Here is a 16752-nt window from a genome sequence, read left to right on the forward strand (position 1 = left end):
AGAGGAGAAAAACAGCACAAGATGAGGCTGGAGAGAGGCAGGGGCAAGATCCTGCAAGCAATGGGAAGCCACTGAGCGTCTCAAGCATGGGAAGGACCTGAAGCGTTTTGTTTTTAAAAAGCTCCTCTGAGTGCTGTGTGGAGATGAACTGGAGAAGGGGAAGAGTGAGTGACAGAGAGACCAGTTAGGAGGCTACTAAAACAGTCCAGGACAGATGACGGTGGCTCATCCCAGAGCGGGACTGCACAGATGGCAAGAAATGTACTATTTCTTGTTAGAAATGGAAGGGTTTGTTGTTAAACTGCCTGTGATGTAAGAGGAACGAGAGAGTCAAGGTTGACTTTCAAGGTTGGGGTTTGGGCAGCCAGGTGGCCACCCTAGGAGAGAAAACTGCAATGAATCAAGGCAGAGAGGTGGGCGAGTGTGAAGTCAGCAAGCCATTTGCCTGCTTCATGTTCCACTCGGTTCTTGTCTTCCTACAATTGCATGTTACAAGTTCCAGGAGCCATTTAGGGACCCCACAACAATTACTGCTTCTTCTAAAGATAGCAGGTTATATCTCAGACTTACCTGAGGAAAACCAGGTGCTAACGGTCTGGAGCTAGTGCATTAGAAAACTTTTAAGTGTGTTTTCCTATTTGAGAGGTTGGGAAAAGTTCCCAGGTTACTGACACCCAGTAAGCATGCTAAGCACACCCAAGAACACGAGGCTGGCCTGTACGTACCCATCACTTTTCTTCAGCAGGTACCCCTTCTTCTCGCTGCCATACTCCTTATTGCCCTGGAGCTGATGCATGCTGTACCCTCCCTGCCGGCTCTGGGAATCCTAGAAAACAGAAACCACAGATTAAACAAATGCTGGCACAATTCTCAAATCCTTGACTCTACTGCCATTGAGCCTTTGCCCGTTGGTCTTGGACTAAGAAAATTATGAAACTTTAAGACTGTCAGGTCCCTGCCTTTATTTTTGAGGAGGAAGCTGGGCAGGTAAAGGATAGCTAGAGTCACAAGCAAGTCCCAGGCAGAGTGGGAGCCCAGGGACCACCTCCCCTATTTCTAGTTCAGAACCCAGCTCCTCTTCAAACACACGGCAGTGACAGACTATTCTATGACTCAAACCAGTTTACACTGGCAGCAGAGGCAAGCACGGGAAGGGCTTGAAAGCGGAAGTGGACCACAAACCAAGTTCATGCAACCTGGATGTGTTCTTCCCTAAGGGACGCCTTTCTCTTGCCACGTATTCTGCTAAAATTCCCACGATAAAAAGTACACCTTCTGAGTGAGTTATTAAGGATTGTTATAAAATTCTTGTTTTGTAACTAACTAGTGCTCTGTAAAAATATACCTATAACCATGCTTTTAATTAAAAAAGATGATTCTATGGCAGTGAAAAGTGTATGATGTGGTGAAAGAGTGACAAGGGCCAACAGAACAACACAGATGCAAATAAGCCGGACGTAATGTTAGCACTCTGCGGATACCCCCATCGTTTCTACAGAAGGCACAACCAGACACAACCACTGCACTGCGAAAATGTAAGAAATAAATGAAGAACGTTGGACCGTCGAATGAGAACATGGGGCTTTAGACACAGAAGCAGGACAATGCATTCTCACAAAAAGTATTGACTTACTCTCCTAGACTTCGATCAGGAAGGGCAAAAGCAACAGAGAAAAAGGCAGAGAACATTTGAAAATATAGTTAATTTCATTCTTATCACTCTTAATTTAAGCACTTTTTATAATACACAGAGAAAACATCATTGTAAAGATAATTAACACCGGAACACACACACACACACACACACACACACACATCTTTGGAATCATGATAAACTTGGAGTGACGGGACAATAAAATATCTTTATATTTATCAAGTTTTATTTCAGGTCATTTGAATGAGAACAGGAAAAAAAGCTGAATGGGAGAACATGAGGTACACATTTCACCAAGCTAAAATGGCTGACAGACCTTGAAGTGTGTGTATAGAGAACCAATGCCTCAGTGAAACCCAAAGTGAATCACTTAGAAAATCTAAAGAGTCACAAATTGTAGGATTTTTTGTTTTTGTTTGTTTGTCTTCCAGGTGAAGAGACCTTAATAGAAATATCCAGTTCATAAGCAACCCCTGAAATGTCATGGTGACTCGGGAGGCACCTAAATTAGCCATTATTTACTGATGGCTTGTGTACAGCATGCCTCTAAGGTCAGGACGGTCTCTTTCTGGCATTCAGGATCCTTCTGGACCAAACAGTGCGTGCTCAGTGGATGCAAATGAACGTTAATCATAGCTGAAGGAACATCTCGAGGACAACGCACCTTTGTAAGGCTATTCTACACGTGATGAGTTCTGTGCTCAAAACCGTGTCCTGAACCCCTTCTAAAAGCCAGGTACTGAGAAGGTATTGAGGACACTGAATGGGACACAACCCCTGTCTCTGAGGTGGATGCTCACACTCTGACCATGCACTGTCCTGCTCTCTCCAGTAAGTAACTGAGAGCTGACTGCACACTTGAATAGGCAAGCTGACTCACACAAAAGAGGTTACAAACTCCAGTCGTTTTCTTAATCCGAGTTATTTCTTTAACTGGCCATATGCTCTCCAGCTGAAACATCTAACCGGACAATTTTAATCACCTGGGGAGGGGTGGGGAGTAGGAATCTCTTGAAAAATTCCCCTACATGTTTACTTTTAACCAGGGCCACCGCCTTGCACTCACAGTAATCTGGTCACGCTGTCCTCCCTGATAGGTACTTTCCTGCCTTCCGTATGGAGATATGACTGAGGGATTGTACTATACCTCACACAGGCAAACAGCAGTCTTCCTCTACCACTGCCTCTAGTGACAGTCCCCACTAACAATGGTAATGACACACGCGGTTTTTGTGAAGGAGGTGGCAATGTGTCCATCATACTATTAAAGAACAATTGGGATGGAAAATTAGATCAGCTGGTAGACTGAGGCATGGGACACAACAGGAGGCTGGGATAAAGGAAATCCACAGCACTTTCTGCTTTACCCCAATGAAATGACAGGAAAATTACTCAACTATAGATCTGGAGTCAGGGATCTTTGCCACATTTATACCTCCTCAAAACACTGACAACAAAATCTAAAATCTCCTTGGATATTAACTCTTATTAAAAGAGTAACTCTCTTCCTTGGAACCTTTTCATTTAACTAAACTTCTCTTTATCTGCCTATGTACTTCCTAGAGTGTCTGAAAGCTTTGAAACCATGCATCTCTCACCTTAACTGGTTTGCTAACCTTTAAAATAAAATCCTAAGTTTTAAAAATGAAAGCACTTTTTTTTAAACAAGGATTCAGACACTGATAACTTATGAAAATTATTACATTCTGTAAAATTAACATTAAGACATTCCTACCTGTATTTATTACTAGCCTAAATAAACTTTAAATTCTGAATAACAAGCAGATCGAACAGCCTTTGCTTTATATCAGACAAATATGCTTTTTTTTTTTTTTTTTGGGAGGAAGATCAGCCCTGAGCTAACATCCATGCTAATCCTCCCCTTTTTGCTGAGGAAGACCGGCTCTGAGCTAACATCTATTGCCAATCCTCCTCCTTTTTTTTTCCCCCCAAAGCCCCAGTAGATAGGTGTATGTCATAGCTGCACATCCTTCCAGTTGCTGCATGTGGGACACGGCCCCAGCATGGCCGGAGAAGCGGTGCGTCAGTGCACGCCCGGGATCCGAACCCGGGCCGCCAGTAGTGGAGCGTGCACACTTAACCGCTAAGCCACGGGGCCGGCCCAGACAAATATGCTTTTAAAGGTGAATCAGGTGGCTGAACTCGAGGCTTTGACTTCAGAAGCCTATTCCATTAAACCGAGCAAGAAGGAAGCAACATATTTCAGAAGTCTACCATCAACAATCCTAAATTAACTACTAATGAGTTTTACGGCTTAAGAAAGTCACACAAAATATTATTTCTGTACTTTGAGAAATGACGGCCATTCTGCTTGCTTGGCAGGGGACTCCAGACAAATGAAAAGAGGATTTTCCTTTTAGAGAAAGTGAATCTCAGAGAGTTGTTAATACTAACGATAATTTAAAAAACAAAACAAAACACAACTTAAGGAACGAAATAGGTCCTGAATCCTTTGATAGCAGAATAGAAATCAACATGTACTGAGGAAAGAGAAACGCAAATAAGAAACTCACTCAGGCAAAAAACATAAAACTAAATTCAAACAATGAACTTAAAATAGAACTGTGGGGAAATTCCACGATGTGAGCCGAGAAATGTAAACTATAGAATGAAACTATGGTATTATTTTTGAGTTCAATTTCCCATTCTCTATTAGCAGCACAGACAACTTACCTTACTTTGTTATTAGAAAATCTTATTAACATACAAAATCCATTATTAAGGAGTAAAATCTCAAATCTTTTTAAACTGCAAGCAATTACACACTTACTGATTTAACGGAGTTATAAATGTTTCTGGTATCCAATTTAAAACTAAACTTCTATTACAGAAGCTTCAAATTTCTAACGTAAGGTATGAACGGAGCGGGCAAAGGATTCCTTCTGTTTCATCTTACTAAATATTTATTGAGTAATTTTGAGTGCCAGCCAATGCGCCAGAGACTGAAGAGAAAGGTGAGCAAAACACAGAATCTGTCAAACCACTTGCAAACCAGCTATGATGGGCTACTGAGAGACTCCAGGAGAAAGGTGGAATTTTTGGAACAATTTATGGATATCGTCATTAAAAATAAAATATTTTCAACCCTAAAAATAGTTATGTAGCCAAAAGTTCCTTTGGGAGGTTAGACTATTATCAAAGCTTAAGATAATTTCATAGAACATCTGCCAGAAGTCAATAAAGAATTTTATTTTGACGAGACAAAATAAGTCTACCAAAAATCTGCGAATCCTATTTACAGTTCAAATTCTTGGAGCTTCCTTTAATGGAGTCAAGTTGAACTTGGTGAACGTAAGGACGTTAAATGATTTATTGGGTGCCCTTAATTTCTCAGGTCATTTTTACATTATTTTACACTCTTCTTGAATAGTAGTGCTGTGGTGAGAACTCTCTGGTGGATAGCCTCGTTTCACATTTAATTTAAGTCATTACCTTCTAAACATATTTTTGCAATGAGAGATGATAACAGCATGAGAATGGGATAGGCATGCTGTGAAAGATCAATTTTACTTGTAAAATACTCTGGACATGGTGCTAATGAAAACTCATTATTTATTAATTTGGGGTGGAGTTAAAAATCAAATCACGTGCATTTCCTCAAGTACATGAGAGGCTTATATATCACTTTGCTCTTTAGCTGGCATGAGCAGAATACATTGGTCTCTATGCAAAACAAAAGGGACTGTAATAGTCCTTTTTTTCCCCAAGAAAGCTTCCATATACAGGAAGGAGGTAATCCTGTGCGACAGAACAAAGGCAGGAAGTGGTTAAGTGCATACCAGTCAATACAAAACCTCGTCATGTTCTCCCCAGAGATCTACCTCTTACCCCCTCCATTTGGGTCTTTCTATTGCTCTCACCCTGAGAAATCACTCAAGGAGACCACTTCTAGGACTTGTACGCCAGCAATAAGCACCCTCAAGGAGGCCTCGAAGCACAGGTGCAGACGCTGGCTCTACATGACGTGGGCACACAGCACACCAGTTTCCAGGACATGGACGCCTACTGCGCGGGCTGGCAGGGGCCAATGCTGAAGGGCCACAGACTTCTCTCCCTTTACAAAAACCCAACGTGTATACAGACACTGGACTGGGGAAGCAGAAGCAGAGAGGCGACACTCACTCAGTGAAGAGCATCTTCAGGGCTGCCTTAAACTATGAGTGTTTCTGCAGCAAGGCTTCCCACGTTTGAGGGGCTTTGCTTTGTTTTTGTTTTGAACTCAGAACCTCTTCCAGAACTTTTAGGAGTTTAAAAATAGTCAGTTTGCGGGGCCGGCCTGGTGGCGCAAGCGGTTAAGTGCGCGCGCTCCGCTGCGGCGGCCCGGGGTTCGCTGGTTCGGATCCCGGGCGCGCACCGACGCACTGCTTGGCAAGCCATGCTGTGGCGCCGTCCCATATAAAGTGGAGGAAGATGGGCACAGATGTTAGCCCAGGGCCGTCTTCCTCAGCAAAAAAAGAGGAGGATTGGCGGATGTTAGCACAGGGCTGATCTCCTCACAAAAAAAAAAAAAAATAGTCAGTTTGCAATTGTAGATAATAACATGAGGAACTGACAATATAAAAAATGCTATATTTTATGTGATTATTATTAAATATTGCATTTAGATAATATACTTAAACTCAATCAATAATTATTTCATAATATAAACAGGCAAATCTTTTTTTTTGTGAGGAAGATTAGCCCTGAGCTGACATCCGTTGCCAATCCTCTTCTTTTTGCTGAGGAAGATTGGCCCTGAGCTAACATCCGTGCCCATCTTCCTCTACTTTATATGGGACGCCACCACAGCATGGCCTGACAAGCGGTGACAAGCAGTGCGTCAGTGCGTGCCTGGGATCCAAACCTGTGAATGCTGGGCTGCCAAAGCGGAGCGTGCACACTTAACCGCTATGCCACTGGGCCGGCCCCTAAACAGGCAAATCTTTACCTCTTTCCATGTAACAAACAGTGCTCACTAGTTAATCTACCCTCAGCATGAAGTCCATCCCCTTAGTCCAGCATCCAAGGTCCTCCATAGTCAAGTCTGAGGTTCCACCTCAGAAACCGCATCCTTCATTCCTCCGCCCACCTTGCCCCAAACGGTCTGTAGCCCGCTGGAAATGCCAGGCAGTTTTCATCTCCAAGGCTTTTCGGTTTCCTCTCTTTGCCAGCATGCCACCTCCCAATATTCCTCTTACAGCATCAATACCACTCTAGGCCTGAGTCCCTGTTCATATGGCTGACTCTCTCCACTGGATGCTGAGCTCCCTGTCAGAAGGGACTAGAGCTTAATGCCCAGAACAGCTGCTGGTACATAATAGGTATTAATTAAACACGTTTTGAACAATAAATGAACAACTGACATTTATAATTAAGGATCTGTACTGCATTCATCTAACATCTACCATGTATTATATACCCCATTTCAATATCCAAGGATTATCTCACCTTAATTTTCCTGTGGGGCAAAACTTCCATAGGATTCTGAATCAGACTATACCTCTATTTCAGTGGGAAAATGAGACAGGCCCCCTTTGGCTGCCCAGAAAGATACAGATGATCTAAAGAGGATATGGCGTGTGCACTTCACTGCCTCTCCTCCAGCAGGCTTAGAGGATGCCCTCCTATGGTACACATCTTCAAAGCCAGGATGGAAAATGTGGAGTCACGGAATTGTAGGTGGGGGGTTAGGGATATCTTTTTTATAAGGAGAGAAAGGGCACTAAAACACAGTTTCTACACTGGGCAATACGGTAGGTGCACACATATCCTGTACATCATCTGTCCTCACATCACCCTGGCAGGAAGCTGTCAACGTGACTGCTTTGCAGATCAGGAAACACAAAGGCTATCACAGCAGCCTCGCTTAAATCATTAGCCCTGCTGGAAACACACAGATCACCTACTTCTTTCTGATCAAGCTGAAGAGAGGATTTTATTAAGTCTCGGAGTGCAGTTAGCTGTTTCTTTTCTTCATCCTGGGTCTGTTTTATCTACGAGAGAAAAACATTTCTTCTATTACTTCTATGAACAGTTTAATTCATCCAAATATACCACTCATCAAACAATTCAATTATATAGTTGATTTCCTTATTAAAGTCCTTCAGACAATCTCATTTTTCATATGAGAGGCACAATTTTCTCACTTTATGAAAGTACCAGTATGTTTGGAAATTAGTGAATAATGCAACATGCTTTCTTAGTAAATAATACATCTAGGCTAGACAATTAACTCTGAAGTACTATTTTAAACAAAGTTAAGAAATAACAGAGTCATTTGCTCCTGGTTTTTCAAAGGGGGGTAGTGGGAACACCACGATGTGATTGAGTGGGCCAGAAGAGAACCATAAAAATGACAAGAATCCCATGGACTAATGCACATATGAAAGTTTACAAAATACCATACAAGGGCAAGGGATTCGGGCTGCTTTTTTAAATCACTCTGAACTTAAGTGCAACCTGAACCATGTTCACTTTGAAAAGAAAATTGGAAAGAATACACAGCTGTGTATTTTTAAAGTTATATCAGAATATAAGGTATTATTTGTAACTCCAAAATCTTATTTGAACATATGTAGTTACACTCATAAAACATATGTTTAATGTTATTCTTTCCTAAGTGGTTTACAGGGAACAACTCTGACATTTCTATGTATGCATTTAGTCTTTTTCTCAAAGAAGTTTTCCTCTTGATTTTCCTATTATAAAAGCAAAACCTACGTATTAGGAAAAAAAGGAGAGAAAATTTAAGCAAGCAAGCAAAAAAAAAAAATCATCAACTTGCCTACTGAGAGAGTCACTTAATTTTTATCCTTCCAAGATCAAAATTTCTTTCTGCAATTGTGGACTGAAGGGCACACATAGGTAATGTTACTGAACCCTGAACGCAGAGCCATCTAGAACCAATGGCTGTACACTCTCCTCCCTGCTCCTCCCATGCCCCCAAAACATCCTGTGGACTAGGTGACCAGTGATGACTTTTATAGTTAAACTGCAGGTTATCTGCCCTAGGTTCATACTGACACATCACTTAACCTTGTCTTTTCTTCAATACTCTTCTAATACAGATTTCAAATTCACTGATATTCCTCTACAAAAGCAAGTTGAAATGCATGTATTTTATAAAGAACTTACATTATATAAATCAGCAGCCAGTTTTTCAATGTACTGTTTCAATTTATCAGCGGTTTTCAAGCCATCTTGAAAGAAACTATAAGGGAAAACATCAGAGATTTACCAGGAGGATAAAAAAAGAAATGAATCACAATTACCTGAAAAATCTGAAAATAGTTATATATATATTTACTCTCTACCCACATTACTACACAAAAAACTTATAAAACTAATTTCAGTATTTTATAAAGATGCACCACCAACAAACAAATTATGGGCACATTTGACATGTGCTAAGAGATATCACACAGACACTACAAATAACAGTTGCAGTCCCAACACACTGATTTCCTACTGTGTATGCCCTCTGTACACAGAACAATTCTTCCTGGTTGTGCCATATCTGAATTCAAAAGAGACAGACACATTTAGCAGTGGAACATCATCAAGTCGAATTGGACACTCTCAGGAGAGATGCGACTGAACTAGAAACAGAGGCTGGAGGAAGGTCAGCGTTCTCTCAGTTCCCCAAAGACCCCTGTGTCCCAACACACACGTGAAACACAGGATGTCGAATCAGTGGCACGGATGGATTTGGAAAGCTGTATCCTACCACGTATATAAGGGTGCCTTGCTTCTCCCCGAGTAACAACAAGCCCTGACTCTGGCTGAGCACTCACCACACGCCCAGCACGCTGAGCACGTCACGTGAGTCACTTCATTTACTCCTCACAACAACCTTGATACGAAGTGAGAAGCACTTCAACCTCATCTCCATTTGGAAGGGTAAACCGGGGCGCAGAGTGAGTACTTAACTTGCTCAGGCTGTTCACGCAACTAGTAAGCAGCAGAACCGGGATTCAGGCCCAGGTTCCGACTCTGACACCCTGCTCTTAGCTATCCAGAGAAGAGAGTTCTTCTCTGAGCACTTCCACTCAGCAGCCCCGCTTATTTCAGTGTTAGACGTCTCCACCTGTTGGAAGCTGCTCTAACCATGCTGCCACGGCAGACTGTTCCTCCATATACTTGATCTGTGTTTCTCTCGTCCACAAAAGGATGGGGTCCTTGAGGACGAGGCCTGTCTCTCAGCCCCACATCACAGTGGGCCCGGCACAAGCAGATGCTCAGTAAGCAGCTAAGAAGGAAGCACTATCAAGAGTTTTTAGGGTACATTTTGGGATCCATATATCTCTTTTTAGCTTAATAAGTACATTCTATGTTAAAATACATCCTTATCAGAACTGGCCTTCAGAGTGAGTACTGAAATCCTACAAGTTCCAAAATTCTTTAAGCTACATTTAACTCTCGTCTTTTAACATTTAGGTTTTCATCACTGCCTTGAGGGATGAAAGTTAAATTTTTTGGTAATGAATTGAATAACTTCTATATTCTGGCCCTTGAATATCTTTCTGGTTTTATCTCTTACCATTGTCCCTTAAAAACTCTGGGCTCCAGCCATGCTACATTATTTCCAGTTGCTCCCCAAGCCTTTGCATATGCTGTTCCCTCTGCCTGAAATGCCCTTCCCCACTATACTTGCCTGTCAAACTCTCATTCTTTTGCAGCTCAGCTCAGTCGCTACCTCTCCAAGCAACCTTCCCTAGTCTCGCCAGTCAAGGGGATGGCACCTTTGAGCACATGCTCGTGCCCAGGCCTAAGCGCCAATCATAGAGCTGCAGGCAGTGTTCTGCAGAGCAGGCCATCCATAAGTGTTAACCTGAACCAGCATCTTCTACATCTGGGAAGGAGTGCCTGCCAAGGAGTCAGAAGTATGGCTACAAGGTTAACCAAAGCAAAACCAATTTTGATCTCTGATACTGCACTTAATCTCTGGAGAAAGATTTTGAAGGTAGAACATTTCAGTGCTAGATGGATGCTGTCAAGACTTCTTACAGCAGAAAAAGCAAGGGCTTTGGGGTCAGATGATTATGGCAAAGAATCTGTGCCCTAGGACTCATAAGCTGTGGGACTCTGACAAGCCACTCAACTCCTGCTCATGTTATCTGCATTAAATGGGGTGAATAATACAGAGAACACATATGAAATCACTTAGCACAATGCTGGGCAGCTGCGATGTTATCAGTAAGCGTGGTTTTCTTCCGTGGAGCTGTATAGGTTTATCATATAAGGACTTATTTCCTTCCCAGAGGAATACAGATTCTTTGCAGATATTTTTATAAAGATGTTTTTTACTTTCAACATGAAAGGAATTTAATCATGTTAAAAAAAAACACAGGTGGGTTTAAATGACAATGCTCTAGATCTGGGTTTTCCAATTCAATATTTGCCACTAAGTCACATGCAGATAATTTAATTAAAATCAAATAAATTTAAAACCCAGTTCACTAAGTCTGACTAGCCACATTTCAAGTGCTCAGTAGCCACATGTGGCTAGTGGATACCACGTTAGACAGCAAAGTATATCAACATTTCAGTCATTTCAGAAAGTTCTATTGGACAGTGCTGCTTTAAATAAAGAATAAGCAAACTGAGATTTGAACAGCATGCAAGGAATGTTATAAAACACATACATTTTAAGGAGGAAAAGGGCATTATTTTAGTTTGAGATGGCACTGATAAAAATGAAAAGTTATTTATCATCAGCGAGAACAAGCTGGAAGGAGACAAATACCTACCAATTAAAAGGCTAAAGAAAGACCCAAACAAGTCTATTTTCCTATAGTTAAATTCTTCAGAATATTACAAACACAGACTAAGAAAAATCAATGTAATGAGAAATCATTTTAATCTATAGTATGATCCAATTTCATATACATAAATCTAGTAATCTGAATGAGGAAATTACAGGTTTTTTTTTTTTCTTTCTTGTGAACTTCATGTACTAAATTTTTCTAAAAAATATATTTTACTCAGGCAAAACAAAATCAAAGAACAGAATCAATGTTCAGCCTGAATGACAAGGCTGAGCTGAGGCCCTCTCCAAAAGTTATTTTAGGGCCAACGTCTAGTTTTTGCTGAGAAGCAGGAGCAGGAGAGGAGAGGTTGCAGGCAGAACACATCAGTCCTGATGGTCACTAGTTAACACCACAAAAAGCAAAGGCCAACATGCTGCCAACTGCACTGCCCCTCTGGTGACCCCTCCTCCTGTCCTTGAACCCCTCCCTGAGTGGTTCAGTCTCAGCTACGGGCGGGGTGAGACTCAAGAGCCACAACATTCCACTGAGGGCAGTGGGCTCCTCTGTTCCATTTCCTCCTCCCTCTGTTTTAGCTGGCTCTGGTTCAGTGGAAATGCATGGGCTTATAAGTCAAAAGTATGTATTTTGGCTCTAAACCTTACTGAATGTATAACTTTGGATAGGTTCTCCTGTGTGATTTGAGCATGCTCATCTCCAAATGTGGAGGTTTTCTAGCTCCAAGGAGCCTCAGATGAGCTACTACAGATAAAAGTCTCCTGTTAACTGGAAAGTGAAGCACGAGTGTCAGTTCTGATTTCCCATCACTCAACTTGAACACACAAGCCTTCCCAATAGAAGGGGGAATTACCTCTATGACATCCTACCGGTCCCTTAGCCACTTTCTCTGTAAATTACTGAAATATAATGAATCTTTGGAAAATAGATGATGACTATTAACAGTAGTAGTAATAATAATGGCAGCTAGCAAGTAATTGAGTATTTACTCAATGCCAGTCACTCACTATGATGCACAATTCATGGAATATGCCTTTTTAAAAGTCTCATTACAATCCACCAAAATGGGTAATTATTAGTATTAACCTGTGAGAGCAATAAGGAAACTGAGGCCCAGAGAGGTCAAATGTCTTGACTAGGATAATCTAGTTATTAAGTACAGATTTGGGTTTGAATACAAGTTTTCCTATCTCTGGAGCACAGGTAATTAAAAAGGCAAGTTGATCTGGTTCCCAATCCTGGCTTTCCTACTGAATAACAGTAGAATCCTGGATCTCTGTGCCTCAGCCTCCTTATACTGGCAATGGAGATCATCCCATGTACCTTGGAGAGTTCTTGTGAGCACTGAGACAATGTTCTTAAAACGCCAGGCACAGAGAAGCGGTTCAATACATGATGGCCAGCAAAATGGGCTCCATTGTTTCTCTGACCTTATGGACACAGTAAGATTGGCTTCACTTTTTAAGTAAGCAGCTTGAAAGAAATATGACCATATTTTCATGACATTGGGTGCTAAAAAAATATAAGTTGCCAACTGATGGCAGAAGGACCCTCACATTTACACTGACAGGCTGTAACACACCCACAGCTGCAGAGTGCAAGCTCATGAGAATCTTTCTTAGAATGAACCAGAACCTTCTCTATCCTGAGAGGGTCGCTGTGTATATCACTTCTTTCTTAAGTCATTCTGTCTAAAAAATGAAGGGGAAGGAAAACACTATGTTCTTTCTGATTTTAATTTAAAAGACAGACAAGAGTGCTTCCCTGAGACCCCTTTATCAGATGTTCTGCTTGGCTTAGAAAGAGGTGTTATTTGGCGAAAGGCTGAAAGGCTTAGAGAGCATAATACTATTTTCAAAAAAAGTCAGGATATCCTGGAGTACCATAGAGAGTATGTTACTATAAGATAGATCAAACCATAAAACAAATTAAAAAATAAAGTGACCTCTTAATATATCAACCATCAACCCCTTGTGAAAGCCTGATGTTTAAGCTTCAGTCTTCGACTGAGTCAGGTACTGATTTCTAGCTATCTAAGTACCAGGGTGACATTTTCTCCCAGACACATTCCATGCATGTCCTGTGGTACTGAAGAAACTTGAATGTACAGGTGTTAGTGTAAGTACTAATTAACTGCAAAGACATCTTGATGTTCAGATCAGAGAGACAGCAGACAGTGGTATATTGGACTCACGTATGGAGATTCTTAAAAATATAAATGTCCAGGCCCAATCCCAGGCTTATCAAATCAAAATTTCTGGCAAATTAAGAGCATGGACTCTGGAGTTAAGAGAGATGTGGGTTCAAGACTTGGTTCTGTCACCTTCTAACTACAAGTTCCATGAATCTTTGTTTTTGTTTTGTTGGGTTTCTTCGCACTTTTTAAAACTGAGATAAAATTCATGTAACATAAAATTTACCATTTAAAAGTGTACAATTCAGTAGCTTTTAGTATATTCACAATGTTGTGCAACCATCACCACTATCTAATTCCAGAACATCTCCTCACCCCAAGAAGAAACCCTATACCTATAAGCAGTGACTCCCCATTCCCCGCTTCCCCTGTCCCCCAGCAAACAGTAATCTGCTTTCTGTCTCAGTGGACTTGCCTTTTCTGGACATTTCATTTAAATGGAATCACACAATATGTGACCTTTTGCATCTGGCTTCTTTCACTTAGAATAATGTTTCAAATATTCATCCATGTTGTAGCATGTATCAATATTTCATTCCCTTTTATGGCTGAATAATACTCTGTTGTCTGGTTATACCATATTTTGTTTACCTATTTATCACCTAATAGATATTTGAGTGTTTATACATTTTGGCTATTGTGAATAATGCTGTTATAAGCATTCATGACCATATTTTTGTTTAAATACCTATTTTCAATTATCTTGGATATATACCTAGGAGTGGAACTGCTAGGTCATATAACACTATACTAAACTTTTTGAGAAATTGCTAAACTATTTTCCAAAGCAGTTGCACCAATTTACACTTCTACCAACAATGTACTGAGGATTCCAATTTCTCCCATTCTCACCCAGACTTATTTTCTGTTATGTCGTTGCTGTTTCTAACTATAGCCATCCTAGTGGGTGTGAAGTGGTATCACGTTGTGGTTTTGATTTGCATTTCACTAATGTCTAATGATGTTGAGCATTCTTTCATGTGCTTTTTGGCCATTTGTATATCTTTTTTGGAGAAATGGCTATTCAAGTTCTTTGTCCATTTTTAAAATGTACTATTTATCTTTTTGTTTTCAGTTGTAAGAGTTCTTTATATGTTCTGGTTACTAGACCCTTATCAGATACATGATTTGCAAATATTCTCTCCCATTCTGTGGGTTGTTTCTTTACTTTATTAAAAGTGTTCTTTCACTCACAAATGTTTTTAATTTGAAGTTCAATTTATCTACTTTTTTTTGGTTTGGTTTCTTGTGCTTTGTCTGTTGACATATATTTATTGAGCATCTATTAAACGAATGTGACTTTGGGCAAGTTACTGATCTTTTTTGAGCTACAATTCCCTGACTGCTCTTGACAAATGTTAGCCATTATTACCTGTAAGATCAAGGATAATAAAGCAATGTTTGTAAGTGCTCTTGACTGTGCAGCTCAAAATGATACTTGCTAGGTGGTAAAAAGGGCGGGTGGGCAGTAGGATAATACGTTTGTTTTGAAAGCAGCGTGTGCTGACAATGTTCACGTTTGAAAGTGAGGAGTAATTGGTGTGGGTGAGCTGAAACGGGTAACAAAAAGTCAAAAGCTCTTCTTTTCTGCTCCCTTTATTTCTCCATCGCAGCGGCTGCACCCTCATGAGCTGCTCCGAGTACATAGGTATCACTGGAGCAACTTCATTCTTGAGCACCACCTGACTTCATACTGAAAACCATTTTGGGAACACGAATAAGGACTTAGAATATGAAATCTCTCTTTTTTTAAATCTAAGTTGAGGATGCTTTACAGGCCCAATACCCAAATACTAAGGGTTTTGAGGGATTGACTCAAGCAGGAGAGAGGAAGGGAAGTCGTTGAAAGACCACTATGCTGGCTTCTTGCTGTGATGGAGTTCTTGGGGTTCAACCATGGGGCAGCTAGGGTTGAATCCCATTACAACGCAGTTCTACTACTTGATGTCTTCGAAGATCTCTCCCCAAAAGGAGGTTTTTTACTGGGTGGGGTCTCCTTTGGCTGATCTCTCTCTGCCCTGGGGAGAGACTCTTTTACCAGATTCCAACGGCCAAATGCTAGCCATCTTCCAAGTCCAATCCCAAGTCCCACCACCACCTTCAAGGAGCCCTCCTTAGTGTCTCTGGTCAGAAGTCTCTCCTTCTCTTGATGCCCCATTATGATTACTGATGGACCCGACTTACTTCCTGTACCACATAATTAACTCCTGAGGGCAGAAGTCTTGTTTCATCTCTTACCCCAGATCCTGCCAAAGTACTGGCCTTTGTTAGGAGATTAATAAATATTTGTGGAAAGGGAAAAAGCCAAGACAAAAAGAATAAAGGGAGGATGTGTTAGCTATACAGGTTAGAGCTGTTCTTCTTTTCACCTTTACTAACAAAGGCTAATATATGTATATAGTTCACAGAACATGTTACATTTTGGGAAACTCATGTTCATGTAGGTTAAACCCTCCTCTACAGACTTAAGAAAGCTTGAGATCAAAAGAGATTTCTAAAATCAAGTGAAATCAGATTTGCTGCCAAACTGTTGTAATTGAGAAGACTGAGAGATTCACTTATTTCTATAAAAGTCTCAAAGCAATGATATGTTTCTAGGAAAACTAAAATTGATGAAAGATGAAAAACTCCACCCTAAACTAAAACCAGGGACTACCACAACACATTTCAAAGTTTCATAAGCGCCTCATTACACCACGAAGTCAAAGGTCTTCAGTACGAGGCTTTTGTGGGCAAACTTTACTTTATAAATGTGAATCTGTTTCCACTTCAATTTATTATTTTTGTTAAATATCTGAAACATATTCATATCAGGTAGAATTCACTTGGAAGAGGAAAAAAGTTAACAAATCAAATTTATGTACATAACAATTTGATCATTAAAAAGCTTTTCCTGAAGAGAAACAATCCTGTATAATAAAATACATGTATGAATGATTTTTTTTTTTTTTTTTGGTGAGGAAGATTAGCCCTGAGCTAACATCCATTGCCAATCCTCCTCTTTTTGCTGAGGAAGATTGGCACTGAGCTAACATCTGTGCCCATCTTCCTCTACTTTATGTGGGATGCCGCCACAGCATGGCTTTGATAAGCGGTGCACAGGTCCACGCCCAGGATCCGAACCCACAAACCATGAGCTG

General features: G+C 40.8%; 1 protein-coding gene across 3 annotated transcripts in view; it reads right to left on the bottom strand.

Moving 5' to 3' along the window:
* ASAP1 (ArfGAP with SH3 domain, ankyrin repeat and PH domain 1) overlaps nucleotides 1-16752 on the bottom strand; it is a 355431-nt gene that overhangs the window by 82959 nt on the left and 255720 nt on the right. For all 3 annotated transcript variants that reach the window (XM_058564945.1, XM_058564942.1, XM_058564946.1), the window contains 3 exons: nucleotides 8789-8864; nucleotides 7561-7647; nucleotides 726-826 (listed from right to left, as the gene is read on the bottom strand). In XM_058564945.1, coding sequence (XP_058420928.1) covers nucleotides 726-826; nucleotides 7561-7647; nucleotides 8789-8864 — 264 coding nt within the window. The remainder of the gene's footprint in view (nucleotides 1-725; nucleotides 827-7560; nucleotides 7648-8788; nucleotides 8865-16752) is intronic.

Source organism: Diceros bicornis, chromosome 21 (assembly GCF_020826845.1).
Source record: "Diceros bicornis minor isolate mBicDic1 chromosome 21, mDicBic1.mat.cur, whole genome shotgun sequence".
Taxonomy (NCBI): domain Eukaryota; kingdom Metazoa; phylum Chordata; class Mammalia; order Perissodactyla; family Rhinocerotidae; genus Diceros; species Diceros bicornis.